The sequence below is a fragment of the Macadamia integrifolia genome, chromosome 8 (genome assembly GCF_013358625.1).
Source record: "Macadamia integrifolia cultivar HAES 741 chromosome 8, SCU_Mint_v3, whole genome shotgun sequence".
Lineage (NCBI taxonomy): Eukaryota > Viridiplantae > Streptophyta > Magnoliopsida > Proteales > Proteaceae > Macadamia > Macadamia integrifolia.
Window position 1 is genome coordinate 3,815,265 of NC_056564.1, and position 13,697 is coordinate 3,828,961.

Sequence of the window (13,697 nt, forward strand, 5' to 3'; positions counted from 1 at the left end):
GCATAATACAAAACCCAAAAATAATTATACAAAATTAATCCAGACTCATAAACTTCATGTGCATGGAAATCCACAGTAGCAGAGAAGTACTTGTGCAGAGAAAGAAAAATCAATAATGGTTAAAATCACTTATCTGCAGGTGTTCCCCTTACTAATCTTCGAGATACAGCTTCGAATCACTCGGATCTGTAGTAGTCGAAAGACAACTGCAAAAATGGCTCAAAATAAACCCTACCTATAGATTTCCACAGCTTTCAACAAAATTAGGGCTTGAAAAATCTAAAATCAAAACCTCCAACCATCGAAATCAAAAACCTGCAACAAGAATCACGAGTTTTTGTCGAACTCAGAAGAAAATTTTGCCTGCCGAATAGAGAAGAGATCGCCGACTTAAGTTCCTATCGAATAGAGAAGAAATCACCAGCTTAAGTTCTTGCCGAATAGAGAAGAGATCGCCGACTTGGGGTTCTCGAACTTTTCCTTAGTGCGACCACGATTCGTGATAGAAGCTCGATCGACACCACCTCTCTTGTATTTCTCCATTTTCTTCCTTTACAACTCACTTGTACATCTATTTGCAGCTCCCTACGACGAATCTTGGTAGATGAGAAGACATGACAGAGGTTCACGGGTGCTCCAATCGTCTTCACGAGGGTGAAAATCAGTGGAATCGATGCTCTGGGAGGTGCAACTTTGTGGACTGGTACGATGGAGGAGGTTGTGTTTACAATAGAGGGAATGGGGCACCGTCGACTGTTGAAGGAAAATGTCAGGTTTTTGGGGTTAAAATGGCCCTCATCTTTGTTTCAAGAAACGGTGAAACAAGTTCAACTTGTTTCGTTGTTTCTATTTCTTGAACCATAAATAACTATAAATTCTTATTTATGTTTCAAAAAACGACAGAAATGGAACAGGTTTATCGAATGATTATTATTCCGTTATTGTCGTTTATTGACATAGAAACAGTAGAAATGTATTTCTGAAAACGTTATCAAATGGGCCCTTAGACAACTGGAAGGGTGTTTCAATCAAAGAAATGACTAAAGATGGGATAACTTTGTAATTTTGTTATGGAAGTAATAAAAACACGTCTCGAGGTGTACGAGCATTAGGCTGAGTGTGGGTCAGATCTGCGGCCGGGAATTCGAAAACCCGGCCGAGATCTGACCCACGGGGGGGTACGCTGGGCGCTACCCCTGCAACGGTCTCGGCTTCGGCTCCGAGTCGTCGTCTCCCTACGACCAACTCCAAAACCCTTTTCCTCTCTCTCTCAACCATTGCCTTCTCTCTTCTTCTTCCTCGTTCTTCTCGTATACGCACACACACACATACTCTATCTCTATCTCTATCTCTCTCTCTTCCTGCCTTCTTTCGTCTTTTCATCTGTTGTCGCTCTCTCTTCCAATCGAACGACAGATAATACTCCACGTCCTCGTCGTCTTCTTCGTCTCATTCTCCCTAACTTATAACTGCCTCGTTCCTTTCTCCACCTGTCTCTGCTTCTTCTGGTTTTAGGGTTTTCAGAGATGCGATATAAGGGTGCAGGCATCGATGTCTCCATTGCTCTGGCGCTTCTTTACGGATCGACGTCCATGTTCCGGTTGAAGATCTGAACTTTCTCTGTTCGTTGTCGATCGTTAAGCTGTTGGAATGACGAATTAGGTATTATTCGGTTTCACTTTTTTTTTTCTCTGTTCTCTGTTTATTGCCTTTATTGATAGCTGGAAGTTTAGTTAGGTTCTTGTATTTCTTTTTCGGAGTTCTTTTGGGTTTCGATTTATAAGTCTGTTGCATTGCAAGAATAGATTGTTGTTCTCTATGGTTAAGAGTCTTGTTTCCTTTCGTATTTTCTATCATAGTTTTTTTTTTTTTTTTGCCTTTTATAGTGGTTGATTATTCCTGGTTTGGTTAGGAGGGTAACAACTGAGATACTGTTGCAGAGACTGCTTTCTTTTGTTCTTCATTTATGGCGATTGTAAAGAATAACTTTAGGGTTTCGAAGATAGATGGGGAGTTTTCTCCGGGGAGTAGAGATAGTGTGTCGACTGATGAGGATGAGCTTCACAAGCGAAGCTCTACTTCAGAATCTGATAACGACGATGATGATGATGATGAGGACAACGATGTGGACTCTGGGGCTGGTTCTGATGACTTCGACATGTCTGAATTGGGGGAAGCTGGGGAGGAATCTTGTCAAGTTGGTGGTAGTAACTGTAGTATTCCATACGAGCTCTATGATCTTCCGGATTTGGGGGAAATTCTGACATTGGACGCATGGAATGATTGCTTGACTGAGGAGGAACGTTTTGCCCTGGCGGAGTACCTTCCTGACATGGACCAGGAGACCTTTATGCATACCTTGAAAGAGCTGTTCTCTGGCAACAATTTTCATTTTGGAAGCCCAGTGGCCAAGCTCTTTGATATTTTGAAGGAGGGACTATGTGAACCAAGAGTAACACTTTATAGACAGGGTTTGAATTTCTTCCGGAAGCGGGAGCACTACCACATTCTGCGCAAGTATCAGAACTCTATGGTCAGTAGCCTTACACAGATAAGGGATGCCTGGGAGAACTATGCAGGATACAGCATTGAAGAGAGGCTTCGGATTCTGAACATAATGAGAAGTCAGAGAAGTCTGATGTATGAAAAGATGGAAGATACGGGGTTAGAGACTGACACTTCCGACAGGGATGAATCTGGTGAGGGTTTCTGGGGCAAGAGACTGAAGGATTTCAAACTCAGGCCTAAGATGGGCCGCCGTGATATATATTCAGTGAGCCCGACCTTGAATAATTCTTCTCAGGGAAGGCATATAGCCCTGGAAACTGCAAAACATGGAAGGTCAAATCCAAAAGGGATTTTGAAGTTTGCTGGGTCGAAGGCCCTTTCTGTGAAGGAGTTGGTGGGGCACTTGCCTTCATCTATTCAGCATGGCCTGGATAGTAAATCTAGGGCTTATCTTCCGACGTTAGCTCGTCCACGGCAAGATCAGGTATCAGGGTATGATCCAGAATATGCTCCACGGTCAAGGGGACAGATAAGAGGTGAGGAAGATGCAGAACAACATCCATATGAAGTGGATCTCCGGAGAGACCGAAACCGCGGAGATGCAATGTCTAAAGTTGGTTTGTTTAAACCAGGAAAGAAATCCAAATTCTTCAAAAGTGAAGATGAGTTTGCTGCTGAAAGCTTGATGGGGCTACCACTGGCTATACAGAATGATTTACATTCTCAGGGTAGGAGCAGGAATATGAATCAGATGGCAGAACTAGAACCGTTGAAAGCTAAACCAAATAGTGAAAGATCTTCATATAATTATTATTCTCGAGTTGCTGGGAAAAAGGCCAAGTATTCTGAGAAGCTTCAGCAATCTGTTGCCAAGGATCAGATGAAGGCCACAAAAGACCAAGCACAGCATCTGTTATTAAAAGGAAATCGATCTGACTGGTCTACTGGGAGGCAACCCTTTCAGCGCAATAAAGTTCTTCAAGAAGCCTTTGATGTGGACTATCCGGTTGAGCATGATGAATGGAGTGTTAAAAGCAAAAAGTGGAAGATGGGGAAGGAGTTTCAAAGCGGTAAAACTAATGTGGATCTTGATACTAAAGTCAATTCTCATAGAACCTTTCCAACCCAGATGAATGATACGTTGTTCGCTTCAGATTATAGAGCAAAGGCATCAGTAGACAAGGTGAAGAGAAAGTCTGCACTAAATGGAGGGATTAACATGGATGAGCGTAAAGGTACCAATATGTTTGCCCAAACTGAGGAAACAGACTCAGACTCATCAGAGCAGGTCAATGAAGAAGAAATCAACCCTTTGAGAAATAAGCTAGGGCATGCCAGGGGTGTGGCAGGTCATCGGTCTACTTCAATGAAACTGGTGGCAGATCCTAAAAAGGGCAGTAAACGGAGGAAAGATAGGGAGTACGCTGAGGCACTTGAACAGTTGCATATGGCGGATGTAGACATTTACTCATCAAAAGGGAAACAAAAGGGAAAGATTCGTGATCCAAATTCCCTGCGCACATATGCTACTGGAATTACTGAGGAGAGTGGGTTTGCTGGTTTTGCCAAGACTGATGATAACAGGAAAAAAACTCACAAACTGGGGAAGAATGGCAATGTGAAGGGGGAACCTGGTGAAAGGTTACACCTGCCATCGTCAAAGGCCTATCCTGCAGAGAGAAAGCATAAAGGGAAAGTTGACCATGATTATTCTTTCCCACAGTCAAATTATGTGCATGATTACATTGATGAGGAGGACAATGACTTGCATCTAAAACACATGTTGGTGGATGACCATGGAATGACCAATAGGTTAGGGAAGAAAGGTCAAAACTCTGATGCTTACTTAACCAATCATCGTGAAGGATCAAAAATTCCCTTGTTAGGCGGCAACTCCAAGAAGCGGAAGGGCAAGGCTGATGTTAAATACATGGATGGGCCAGATGAATCTGAACAAATGCAGTCTAGTCCTCAGCAGCAGATTGATGATCCAACATCCTTGAAGAAACGTGGAAAATGGAAAGTGGAGGCTGAAATAGATTCTTTGGCTATTGAAAATTCTGAGCCACTTGTTTCAGAAAGAGGGGCTACAGATGTAGAGGCAGCTGCAAAACCACTTCCGAAGCCATTTACTTTGATCACTCCAACTGTTCATACTGGCTTCTCTTTCTCCATTATACATCTTCTTTCAGCAGTTCGCATGGCTATGATTACTCCTAATGCCGAAGATGGCTCAGATATCGGTAACCATCTTAGCTGGAGTGATGTAAGGAAAAAATCTAATAATGAAGATCAGAGCAGAAAGCATGAAAGAATTAACATGGGTGTGAATAATTCAGAATTTGCGGGACAGAAGACTTTGCTCTCTCTCACTATTCAAGAGATTGTCAACCGTGTGAAATCAAACCCCGGAGATCCTTGTATTCTTGAGATGCAGGAGCCACTGCAGGATTTGGTCAGAGGAGTACTGAAGATATTTTCATCCAAAACAGCCCCTTTGGGAGCAAAGGGTTGGAAGCCGCTTGTCTGCTATGAAAAATCTACAAAATGTTGGTCTTGGATTGGACCACTTACTGATAGCTCATCAGACCTTGAGGTTTTTGAAGAAGAAACCTCTTCCGAGGCTTGGAGTCTTCCTCACAAGATGCTTGTGAAGTTGGTTGATTCATTTGCTAACTGGCTGAAAAGCGGTCAAGAAACTCTTCAGCAAATAGGAAGCCTTCCTGCTCCCCCTGTGACATTAATGCAGCCTAACCTGGATGAGAAGGAAAGGTTTAGGGACCTAAGAGCTCAGAAGAGTCTCACCACTATCAGCCCAAGCTCTGAAGAAGTAAGGGCTTACTTTCGGAAGGAGGAACTTCTTAGGTACTCTGTTCCTGACAGGGCCTTTTCATACACTGCTTCAGATGGTAAAAAATCCATTGTTGCTCCTCTGAGAAGGTGTGGTGGTAAGCCAACATCCAAAGCCCGGGACCATTTTATGCTTAAACCTGATCGGCCACCCCATGTTACGATTCTATGTCTTGTGAGGGATGCGGCTGCTCGGTTGCCTGGAAGTATTGGCACCCGAGCAGATGTTTGTACGCTGATAAGAGATTCACAGTACATTGTGGAAAATGTCTCTGATGCACAAATAAACCAAGTTGTTAGTGGAGCGCTGGATCGCCTACACTATGAACGAGATCCTTGTGTGCAATTTGATGGAGATAGGAAGTTATGGGTTTATTTACATAAGGAAAGAGAAGAAGAAGATTTTGAAGATGATGGGACCTCATCTACAAAGAAATGGAAAAGACAAAGAAAAGATGCCACAGAGCAATCAGACACTGGGGCACTAAATATGTCTTATCAAGGGTCTAGGGAGCCAACTGCTGGATTTGATTTGGGCTCTGATCTCAATGTTGAGCCATCACCTATTCATGAAGGGTTAGGAGAAGAGCTTGGATACAGAAATTCCAAGAGAAATGTGGAGGATAATGTTGAGTCCTATGTTAGCTCTGCAGAAGGTGGCATGCATCTGGGTTGTCCAATGGGTTGGGAAGCTCAGGAAAACAAGTTGCTGTGTCAAGAAAATTCCACAAATGAAGATTTTGATGATGAAACATTTAGCAGAGAAAGACCAGTTGGGCTCTTGAGTGCAAGCTTAATGTGAAGATAGAAGATACATTGGTGAAATACCAAGTTTTGCCAGATCAGTCCAGGTAGCCTCTAATTTACTATGCCTCTTAGTTTTTTTATTATCAATATATCCTTGGATTTGTTACTGTTAGTTCAAGTGTAAGTTTTGGTTTGGTAGATTTTTATTTTATTTATTTTTATTTCTATAAATGGATTTGTTTACATGGTATTGATGCATGTAAGTTGTAAGTATGGGTAGTGAATCATTGATAAGGGTGGGGGTTACTACCTGTTTTGCTATATGGCAATCTGTGATGTTGTTGCATTAGATTGAGGCTGATGCATGACAACAAGGTCTTAGTCATAGAATTTTGTGTAGTGGCTGTAGTTACAAGTATGCATATTTAACTGGATGTTTTATTGGACCAGTATACCGATTTATGTCTCCCCCCCCCCCCTCCCTTTACACTTCGTAGCTTCTTAGGGATATCAGATTTTTTTAAGAGTAGAGTAAATGTAGGTACATAGTTACAGCAACACATTGGAAGTCTTTAATACGTGATGGTTTTTTTTTTTTGTTGGGGGGGTTCAATCTGAACAATCTCTCTTCAGGTGAACTATGTGCAGCCTATCATATTATTGGTGTAAAAGTTCAAATATACACATTTGATTTTGCAAAACTGTTAATTTGTGATTTCAATTTTTCTTTGGTAGAGTGTTGCAGCCTATTACTTGCTCTATTTTCCCCCATTCTCTCTCTCAATAATTTTTGTAGCAAAACTTGATCTAGAGTACCAGGATCAAGGAAGAACAAGGGAAGAGAGAATAGAGAACATTATGATAGAGAATAGGAGAAGAATGGTGGAACACGATATGACTCAGTATCTACCTATCGTGGTCTAGGCTTACCCTTTAAAATGTATTTCAGTAATGGACTCTTAGTCAAGGTCCAATTACACAATTACACTCAAAAGTAAATAACTAAAGAGAAACATAGACATAAACTTTAATTATAACATAGACATAAACTTTAATTATACAACTCAAAGCAACTCACGATAGGGACACACCCCCTATCCACTATCGTGTGTAACCTTTAACAATTTTTAATTGTTTTCGTATAGTTTTTGTCTAACGTGTCATTTGATATGCCCCATGTGATTGGAGCCAGCTATTTCCAGGATCAATTATGGGTAAATTGTCTGCACACTAGACTGATCAAGCATCCATTGGTACAACTGACCACACTCATGATGAAGAGTAGGTCAAACTATGGGGTGGCTGAGTTAAACGAATTCTGTTGTTGCTTTTCATTTAGTTCCTTCTATTATGGTGTATTATTATTCTATTTGTGACGTGGGTTCTAGCTCATTTTAGTCCTTGTACAGATTTGGTACTTAATTTGTCGTTGGGGTCAGTTTTATATCATAAATAGGCACTAAAAATAGCACTAAGCGATCAATGGGTGATCTTAAGATTTTTTGTCTTGCATCTACAGATAAAATTGGGAGAAGAATAAGTGTGCATATTGTTATAAAATCCTTGTACCTCTTCCATTAGATATATTTCTTTAATTGTTTGTTTGGAGAACTAACAAGTCTTCTCCACACCAAGTGTCCTTATTAAGTCCATCAGATCTCTCAAAAACATCTACTTCATCTTACTTTGCAATTGTGACCTTACTCCTAGAGTCAATGCCAAAGTTTTCAAAACCGCTCCTAGTGCTGTTACTTTGGGCCAAACCAATCATACCCTTTAATTCTAAAGAACTATAATGCAATTGATGCAGTTGGGCGTTGATTCAATTAGGGATAATTTTTTAATTTGAGTGAGTATATATATTTCCGTTATTTTTAGAGAGGATGTCAGTCAAGTTAGTAGGTAGATTCAAATTTAGATTTTATTTCCATTATTAAAGTTAGATTCTATTTCTATTTAGAGGTGGATTCGAAGTTTCCTTCAATTTCAGAGTAGGAAAGTAGGGTTGATTTTAGTCTTTAAATAGCAGCTTGTACCCATCGATTCAGTTGAGTTTGAGAATGGAATGAATGTTTTGGTTGAATCAATGGCTGTCATGAGTTGTGTGAAGCTCTCTCTCCTCCTTTGATCTTCTTCTCTTCTTCTTTCTAATTCTTCCTTATTTTTTTGCTGTATTTTCCCTTTACCTGGAACTATCCTGTTTCTGGCGATAGTTGCAGCCCTACCCAAGCTGTTCGATCTCCTTCATGTGTGATCAGTTTGGGATGAGGTTTTGGTCGAAGATTTCCCTTCCTTTTTACGACCTTAACCCTAGGTTCTCGTCTCCAAAGGGGGTCGTCCTACTGTGAGAATTGAATCAAGATTCACTGCTGGCTCTACAGGTCATCGTCAACTCTTGCTGCAGGTTTCTCCTACTAGGTTTCCCACTTGCTGATCGAGTAGCTACCTACTGGAGTTGATAGAGCTCTGACTGGAAATCCTATGTCTGAAATTTCAGGCCTAACAGAGAAGAGCGAAAGGAGATCTCTCCTTTGCAAGGTGCTGGGTCTTCCACCTTTGCTGGTTAGTATCGTGAGAAGGAAGAAGATGACTCTTCTTTTATTCTTAAGGGACCTAATTAGTAATGTTTACAGTTACCCCCCCTCATCTTTTCTGAACTTGTGTTCTATTAATTCCTTACTCACTTTGGTAATTCCAGAATGCCCCCCACTTCTAATTTCTATTCCAGCTTGTCCCCCTGACTTAGTAGTTTACATGTGATGTGCACAATTGCTTCTGAAATTACAAGATTGCCATTGAACTGTTAGACTTGAGTTAATTCTTCTTTTGGTGGCCCATAAGCGATCCGAGTGGGATCGAAACCCCGAGTCTGCATCATCAGTTTAGGGTTCTAGGAAGAATGTAGAAGCAAGAACTATGATTATAACCAGGATCATTTTTTAGGAATCAATAGAAAAGAAGGGTGTCAAGGGACTGGATATATAACAAGGAGAGAAAACCAAAACTCTCTCAATCCATGGTCTTATCACCAGAAGTTGAGAGCAACAGTTGAGGTTGAGTGCAGCAACATTAGGATATTACGTATCCGAATCTAACACAAACATTTAACTACATTTACATCTACTGACTTCACCCCCACCTTATAGGCTTACAATTTAGGCCTGTTACAAATTAGCCCCATGAACAAGTGACCCAAGGTCCATAGAAGAAGCCATCCTTGGCCCAAAATGAAGTCTTCCTAAGCATTACTGGGTAGTCTTAATTGCATAAGTGTACCCTTTCTCTTGAATTGTTTTGGTGAGATTGTACGGTTTTCATCCTAATTAGTTTTTTGTCCATAGAAGTCCAAGGAGTTCATTTGAGATTAATCTTGGATTTCAGATACCTAAATCCATTGCTTTAATTTCTTTGCCACCTAAAGCAAGGATTAATGAGGAAGCTGATTGAATTGCTCATCATGTTTGACAATGACCACTGGGTCCTCTTAGGCTAAACCTGATGCAGCTTGCAGGTTCTTGGAGTTTGATAATGGAGACATAGTCAGGGTCAGACGGGGATGGTTTCCTGACACCTTACAAGGTTCCATTTAACTAGTGCTGGTCTGTATTGGATTCTGGAGATGATTAGTCTCTGGTTATATATATTACAACAGTTTGCAACTGAAATAAGAAAAAAAATAAAGTAGAGAAGATAGGTTACTCCATTGTGACCAGGTGGTCCTGGGTTTGAGTCAGGAAACAGGCTCTCCGCGAAGTGGGTAAGGTTGTATACATTTTGACTCTCCCCAGACCCTGCAGTGGTTGGGAAACAGCTATGCTCTTTTGAGTTTGGGAGAGATAATAAGTTCATTAGTGAAGTCTATTTTCCAGAAAAAAATTCCATTTAAGCAAGTGGAGCCTTGAGCGCCCCCACCGCGCCCCCCCCCCCCCAAAAAAAAAAAAAGAAAAAGAAAAAGAAAAAAAAAAGGTGCACAAAGAATAGATAAATAACAAATAAAAGGTCATAGAGCAAAGAGCAACATGACACATTCAATTAGGAACTTCCACGAGTTAAAGGCATATGCAAAATTGCAAACTCACGACATATTTGTAAACATGAAGCGCCTTATCAAAAATATGTATGAATTATAGCATCAACCTGCTACCTCAGGTTCGAATCATATGCAACATAGTTTCATCTTTCATGCTTATATATTTCTTGAATTCATTTGATATATGATAATAAACTTATGATGCATACAGTTAGTCTTTTTCACTCCACAGTTCTAATGTTGGCATGTTTTGCAGGTTTAGAAGCTCAGCAAATTTACATGGCATGATTAATCCCATTCGAGGTGGATGTGTGTACAGTGGAGGTGTGGCATTTTACATGTATATTCTTTTCCTGCGAAATTGTAAATTAGCAAGGGCAACTTGTTGAGGCCAAAAAATATTTTCCAGAGGTGGAATATTACCTAGCCTTTTTCGTCTCACAAATAGGTTTTTTTTTTAAGGAAAATATTTAATTCATTTTCAAAATACTGCAGTGTTTCTTTGGGTTCAGAAGCTGGCATCAATTGGCTTAGTCACTGTGGTGCATTGGATAAGATTGCTATGTTGTCATAGAAACTAGCAGGATTTTTAGTTTAGATTTTTCCATGGAGTAGAGGCATGACCGTTGGAGGTTGATTCTTCCACCTTAAGCTGACAAATGCTCCTTATGACATCTCAAGGGTGTTGGACTGGATTGTTCTCTCTCTCCTATCATTGTCCATTCCCTCATTTAAGGATGTTTTACATTCTCATATTCATCACATTTAATCAGCTGATCCACCCTTCAAGTCAGGGATGTGTTGATCATTGTCATCCGTACTGTTGTTAAGGCTAACATTTTGTCTCATAAAACTGAGTAATATCAGTTGGACCTTGACCCTTGAAATAAAATTTTTAATTTGAAACATTTTGAGGAAAGTAGTTCTTATAATATAACATTTCCGGGTAGAGGCTGCAGTGTTACTAATCTGGTGGAACCCCAGCATCTGAATGGGTACTTTCTGTTTCGAGGGCGGAAGTGAAAATTTCATCCGTTCTTTATATTTGAAGTGGTGGTATTCTTTGGATACCGGACATTGCAGTCCTCTAGACATTTTTGTACCAGTGGTTGTTGTGTGTATTTAGAACTTGTAACCTTCTTTCGATTGCCTTTTGTTTTATTCCCAAAAGTCTTTTAAGTCGGGTAAAAAAGGGTTTTCAAAATAATTGAAAGTGATTTTATCTTTATGCCATTATCAAAAGCTGTTGCACATTGTTCACGTACATGTGTGAAATGACATGATTTGCCTTCATTGAAAATTGAAGTATGTTATATTAAAAGGGCAAAAAAGTAAGGTCTTAAATTATTTGACATCTATATTCTTAATGATAACTAGATTCAGTGATTGTTCATTGAAAAGCTTAATGTTGGATTTTTTTTATATTTTTGTGAAAAGGTAACCAGATAGGAGAATAAAATGCAACATGTGATGATCGTCGATGATGATGACAAACATAGGTTTAATAGGCAATTGGCTATTGTTGTCAGCTACATTCTGTTGTGTGATAATTGATGCAGAATTTCATGCCCTTAAATGGAGAAGATGGCAGATGAATCTCATGCATTGAAAGTTGACACAAATGCACCTTGAAACTAAAAAAGTGTATTTGGGAAAATATAAATCATTGGTTTGTTTCCTATTGCACATGCATTTTACTGTGGTAGAAATGTACCTTCATTACATCTTTTATTTCTCAATCCTGGATGTTAATACTAATTGGTGTTCTAAAAGTTAATGCCTTTGATTGCATTCAATTATATTTGCATGTTGAGTAAAAGTTTTTATGATGTTGTGATGAATCTAGAAAGAGTAATGCTAGGATGACCCCAGGATCAGCTATTTAGCTCCAAATTGGATTTGTTCATGCGGTATCTCCTATTTCATTGCCTATTCTTGAGGAACTTCTTACTCCATGAGGGCCAATCCAATTTGGGGGTCCTCTAGGTGGCTGACCTTCGAGTCCCTTGACATTTTCCATCTAGAAAATATGATTTTTTATTGATGATATAATGCTTACATTGTCAATTTGCATATTGCTAATGTTATTCTAGCTTGTGAAATGAGGGAGGAAATTTAGAAGGTTTCAAAGCTGAGGCCATAAGCACAGGCAGATGTACAAATTTGCAGATCACTGGTAAAATTATTTCGATATTGAGCTGAAGTGTACAACATCCCTGATTATCGTGGGATATACTGTGGTTTTATTTTTGTTCATTTTCCCAAAATAATGTGAGAATTATTGAAAACTAAAATCTGTTACCAAGGAAGAAAGAAAATTTTGAACAAAATTATCGTTTTTAGTGTGGAGAATCCTTGGAATGAGAGTCTTATTGTACCACACTTCTCTATGACTATCATAATGTGATGGTTAGTTTTATGGCTGTTAATGTGATCTGATCTTGATTATTTTTTTATGGATGTCAAAAAATAATCGTTCGCGAACTCTTCTCTAAGGTTGACTAGTCCAGTTCTTTGTCACACACTGCTTCTGTCTTTAATGTTTTAATTTCTCTATTTCATAAAGCTGTTGCCTAGAGTCACACATGCACACACAGACATGATAAGTGCCAGACAGAGTAACATTGAACATTGTTCCTTGAATGGTGGAATTCATGGCATGTCATGGCAATAGAGTAACTCGTAGAAATTGCATGGCTGCTATTCAGATCCTCTTGCAGTGGTTTGCTCAGGTGTGATTTCATCCTCTTTAAGGGTTTGGAGGCTGCCTCCCAAGCAAATCTTGCCTTCTCACATCTGCAACAGCTGCTCTTTGATGCTTAAAGAAGACTGCATTGTGACGACAGAACTATTCACACTTTCTATTGAGCCTTAAGTCATAATGGGTGTCCAAACGACGTGGAGCTAAGGGAGACAATATGTTCCATAGTTCTGAGAGGGAAAAAAAGATGGGTGGTTGTGCCACTTTGAGACTTATTGAGCCCTCGTAACCAGTTGGATCTGTGGATTTGGTGGATTTGGATTTTGCCCTCTTTGAAATTTGGGAGGAGCATTTAGAGTACCAATTATGTGGTCTTGAACTAAAATCCTTGGTAATGCATGCTTCTGTCCACTTTATATTATTGTTCGATCTCCATATCAATCTGTCAATTTCCATGTCTTGCAAAATGTATATTCAAGAGAGAGGTTGCATCCTTGATCCTTATATTGGAGTATTATGTTGGAGGTGGAAAATGAACGGGTCCTCCCATTGGATGTGCATCTGAAATTAGAGCAATTGTAGTTTAGTTTTGAAAAGCGAAGCTCCGGCAATCCTGCCATCCATGGTAATGGCTTGGTCTGTTATATTACACTGCCCAATGCTTACAGGTAGAGAGGCTGTGGTCATTTGGCCATTTACATTGTCGTCATTGTACTGTTTGGTTGGGTTGATAGCGTTCTTTCCTGTACTCTGATGGACTCAAATCTTCAACTATTGGGTCTCAGGCATGGCAACTCCCTTTATTCTGTCTGTCCATGTCAGGTTTATAAGTCTTCTCGTGTGTCTGTTTTTAATGGATCA

General features: G+C 39.8%; 1 protein-coding gene across 3 annotated transcripts; it reads left to right on the top strand.

The window, feature by feature from the left end:
• The first annotated feature begins 1,103 nt into the window (after positions 1-1,103).
• Positions 1,104-10,646, top strand: LOC122086341. 3 transcript variants are annotated; one of them, XM_042655105.1, is made up of 3 exons: positions 1,104-1,662; positions 1,887-6,209; positions 10,392-10,646. In XM_042655105.1, the coding sequence occupies exon 2, from the start codon at positions 1,967-1,969 to the stop codon at positions 6,158-6,160; it is 4,194 nt and encodes a 1,397-aa protein (XP_042511039.1). In that variant the 5' UTR covers positions 1,104-1,662; positions 1,887-1,966; the 3' UTR covers positions 6,161-6,209; positions 10,392-10,646. The 3 variants fall into 3 exon arrangements, with proteins under 3 accessions (XP_042511039.1, XP_042511037.1, XP_042511038.1); XM_042655103.1 differs by having other exon boundaries at positions 1,913-6,209; XM_042655104.1 differs by having other exon boundaries at positions 1,941-6,209.
• Positions 10,647-13,697: the final 3,051 nt, after the last annotated feature.

What these genes read in the sequence shown, in the direction of transcription:
- LOC122086341 (XM_042655105.1), top strand. Translation starts at nt 1,967, where the DNA reads ATGGCGATTGTAAAGAATAACTTTAGGGTTTCGAAGATAGATGGGGAG.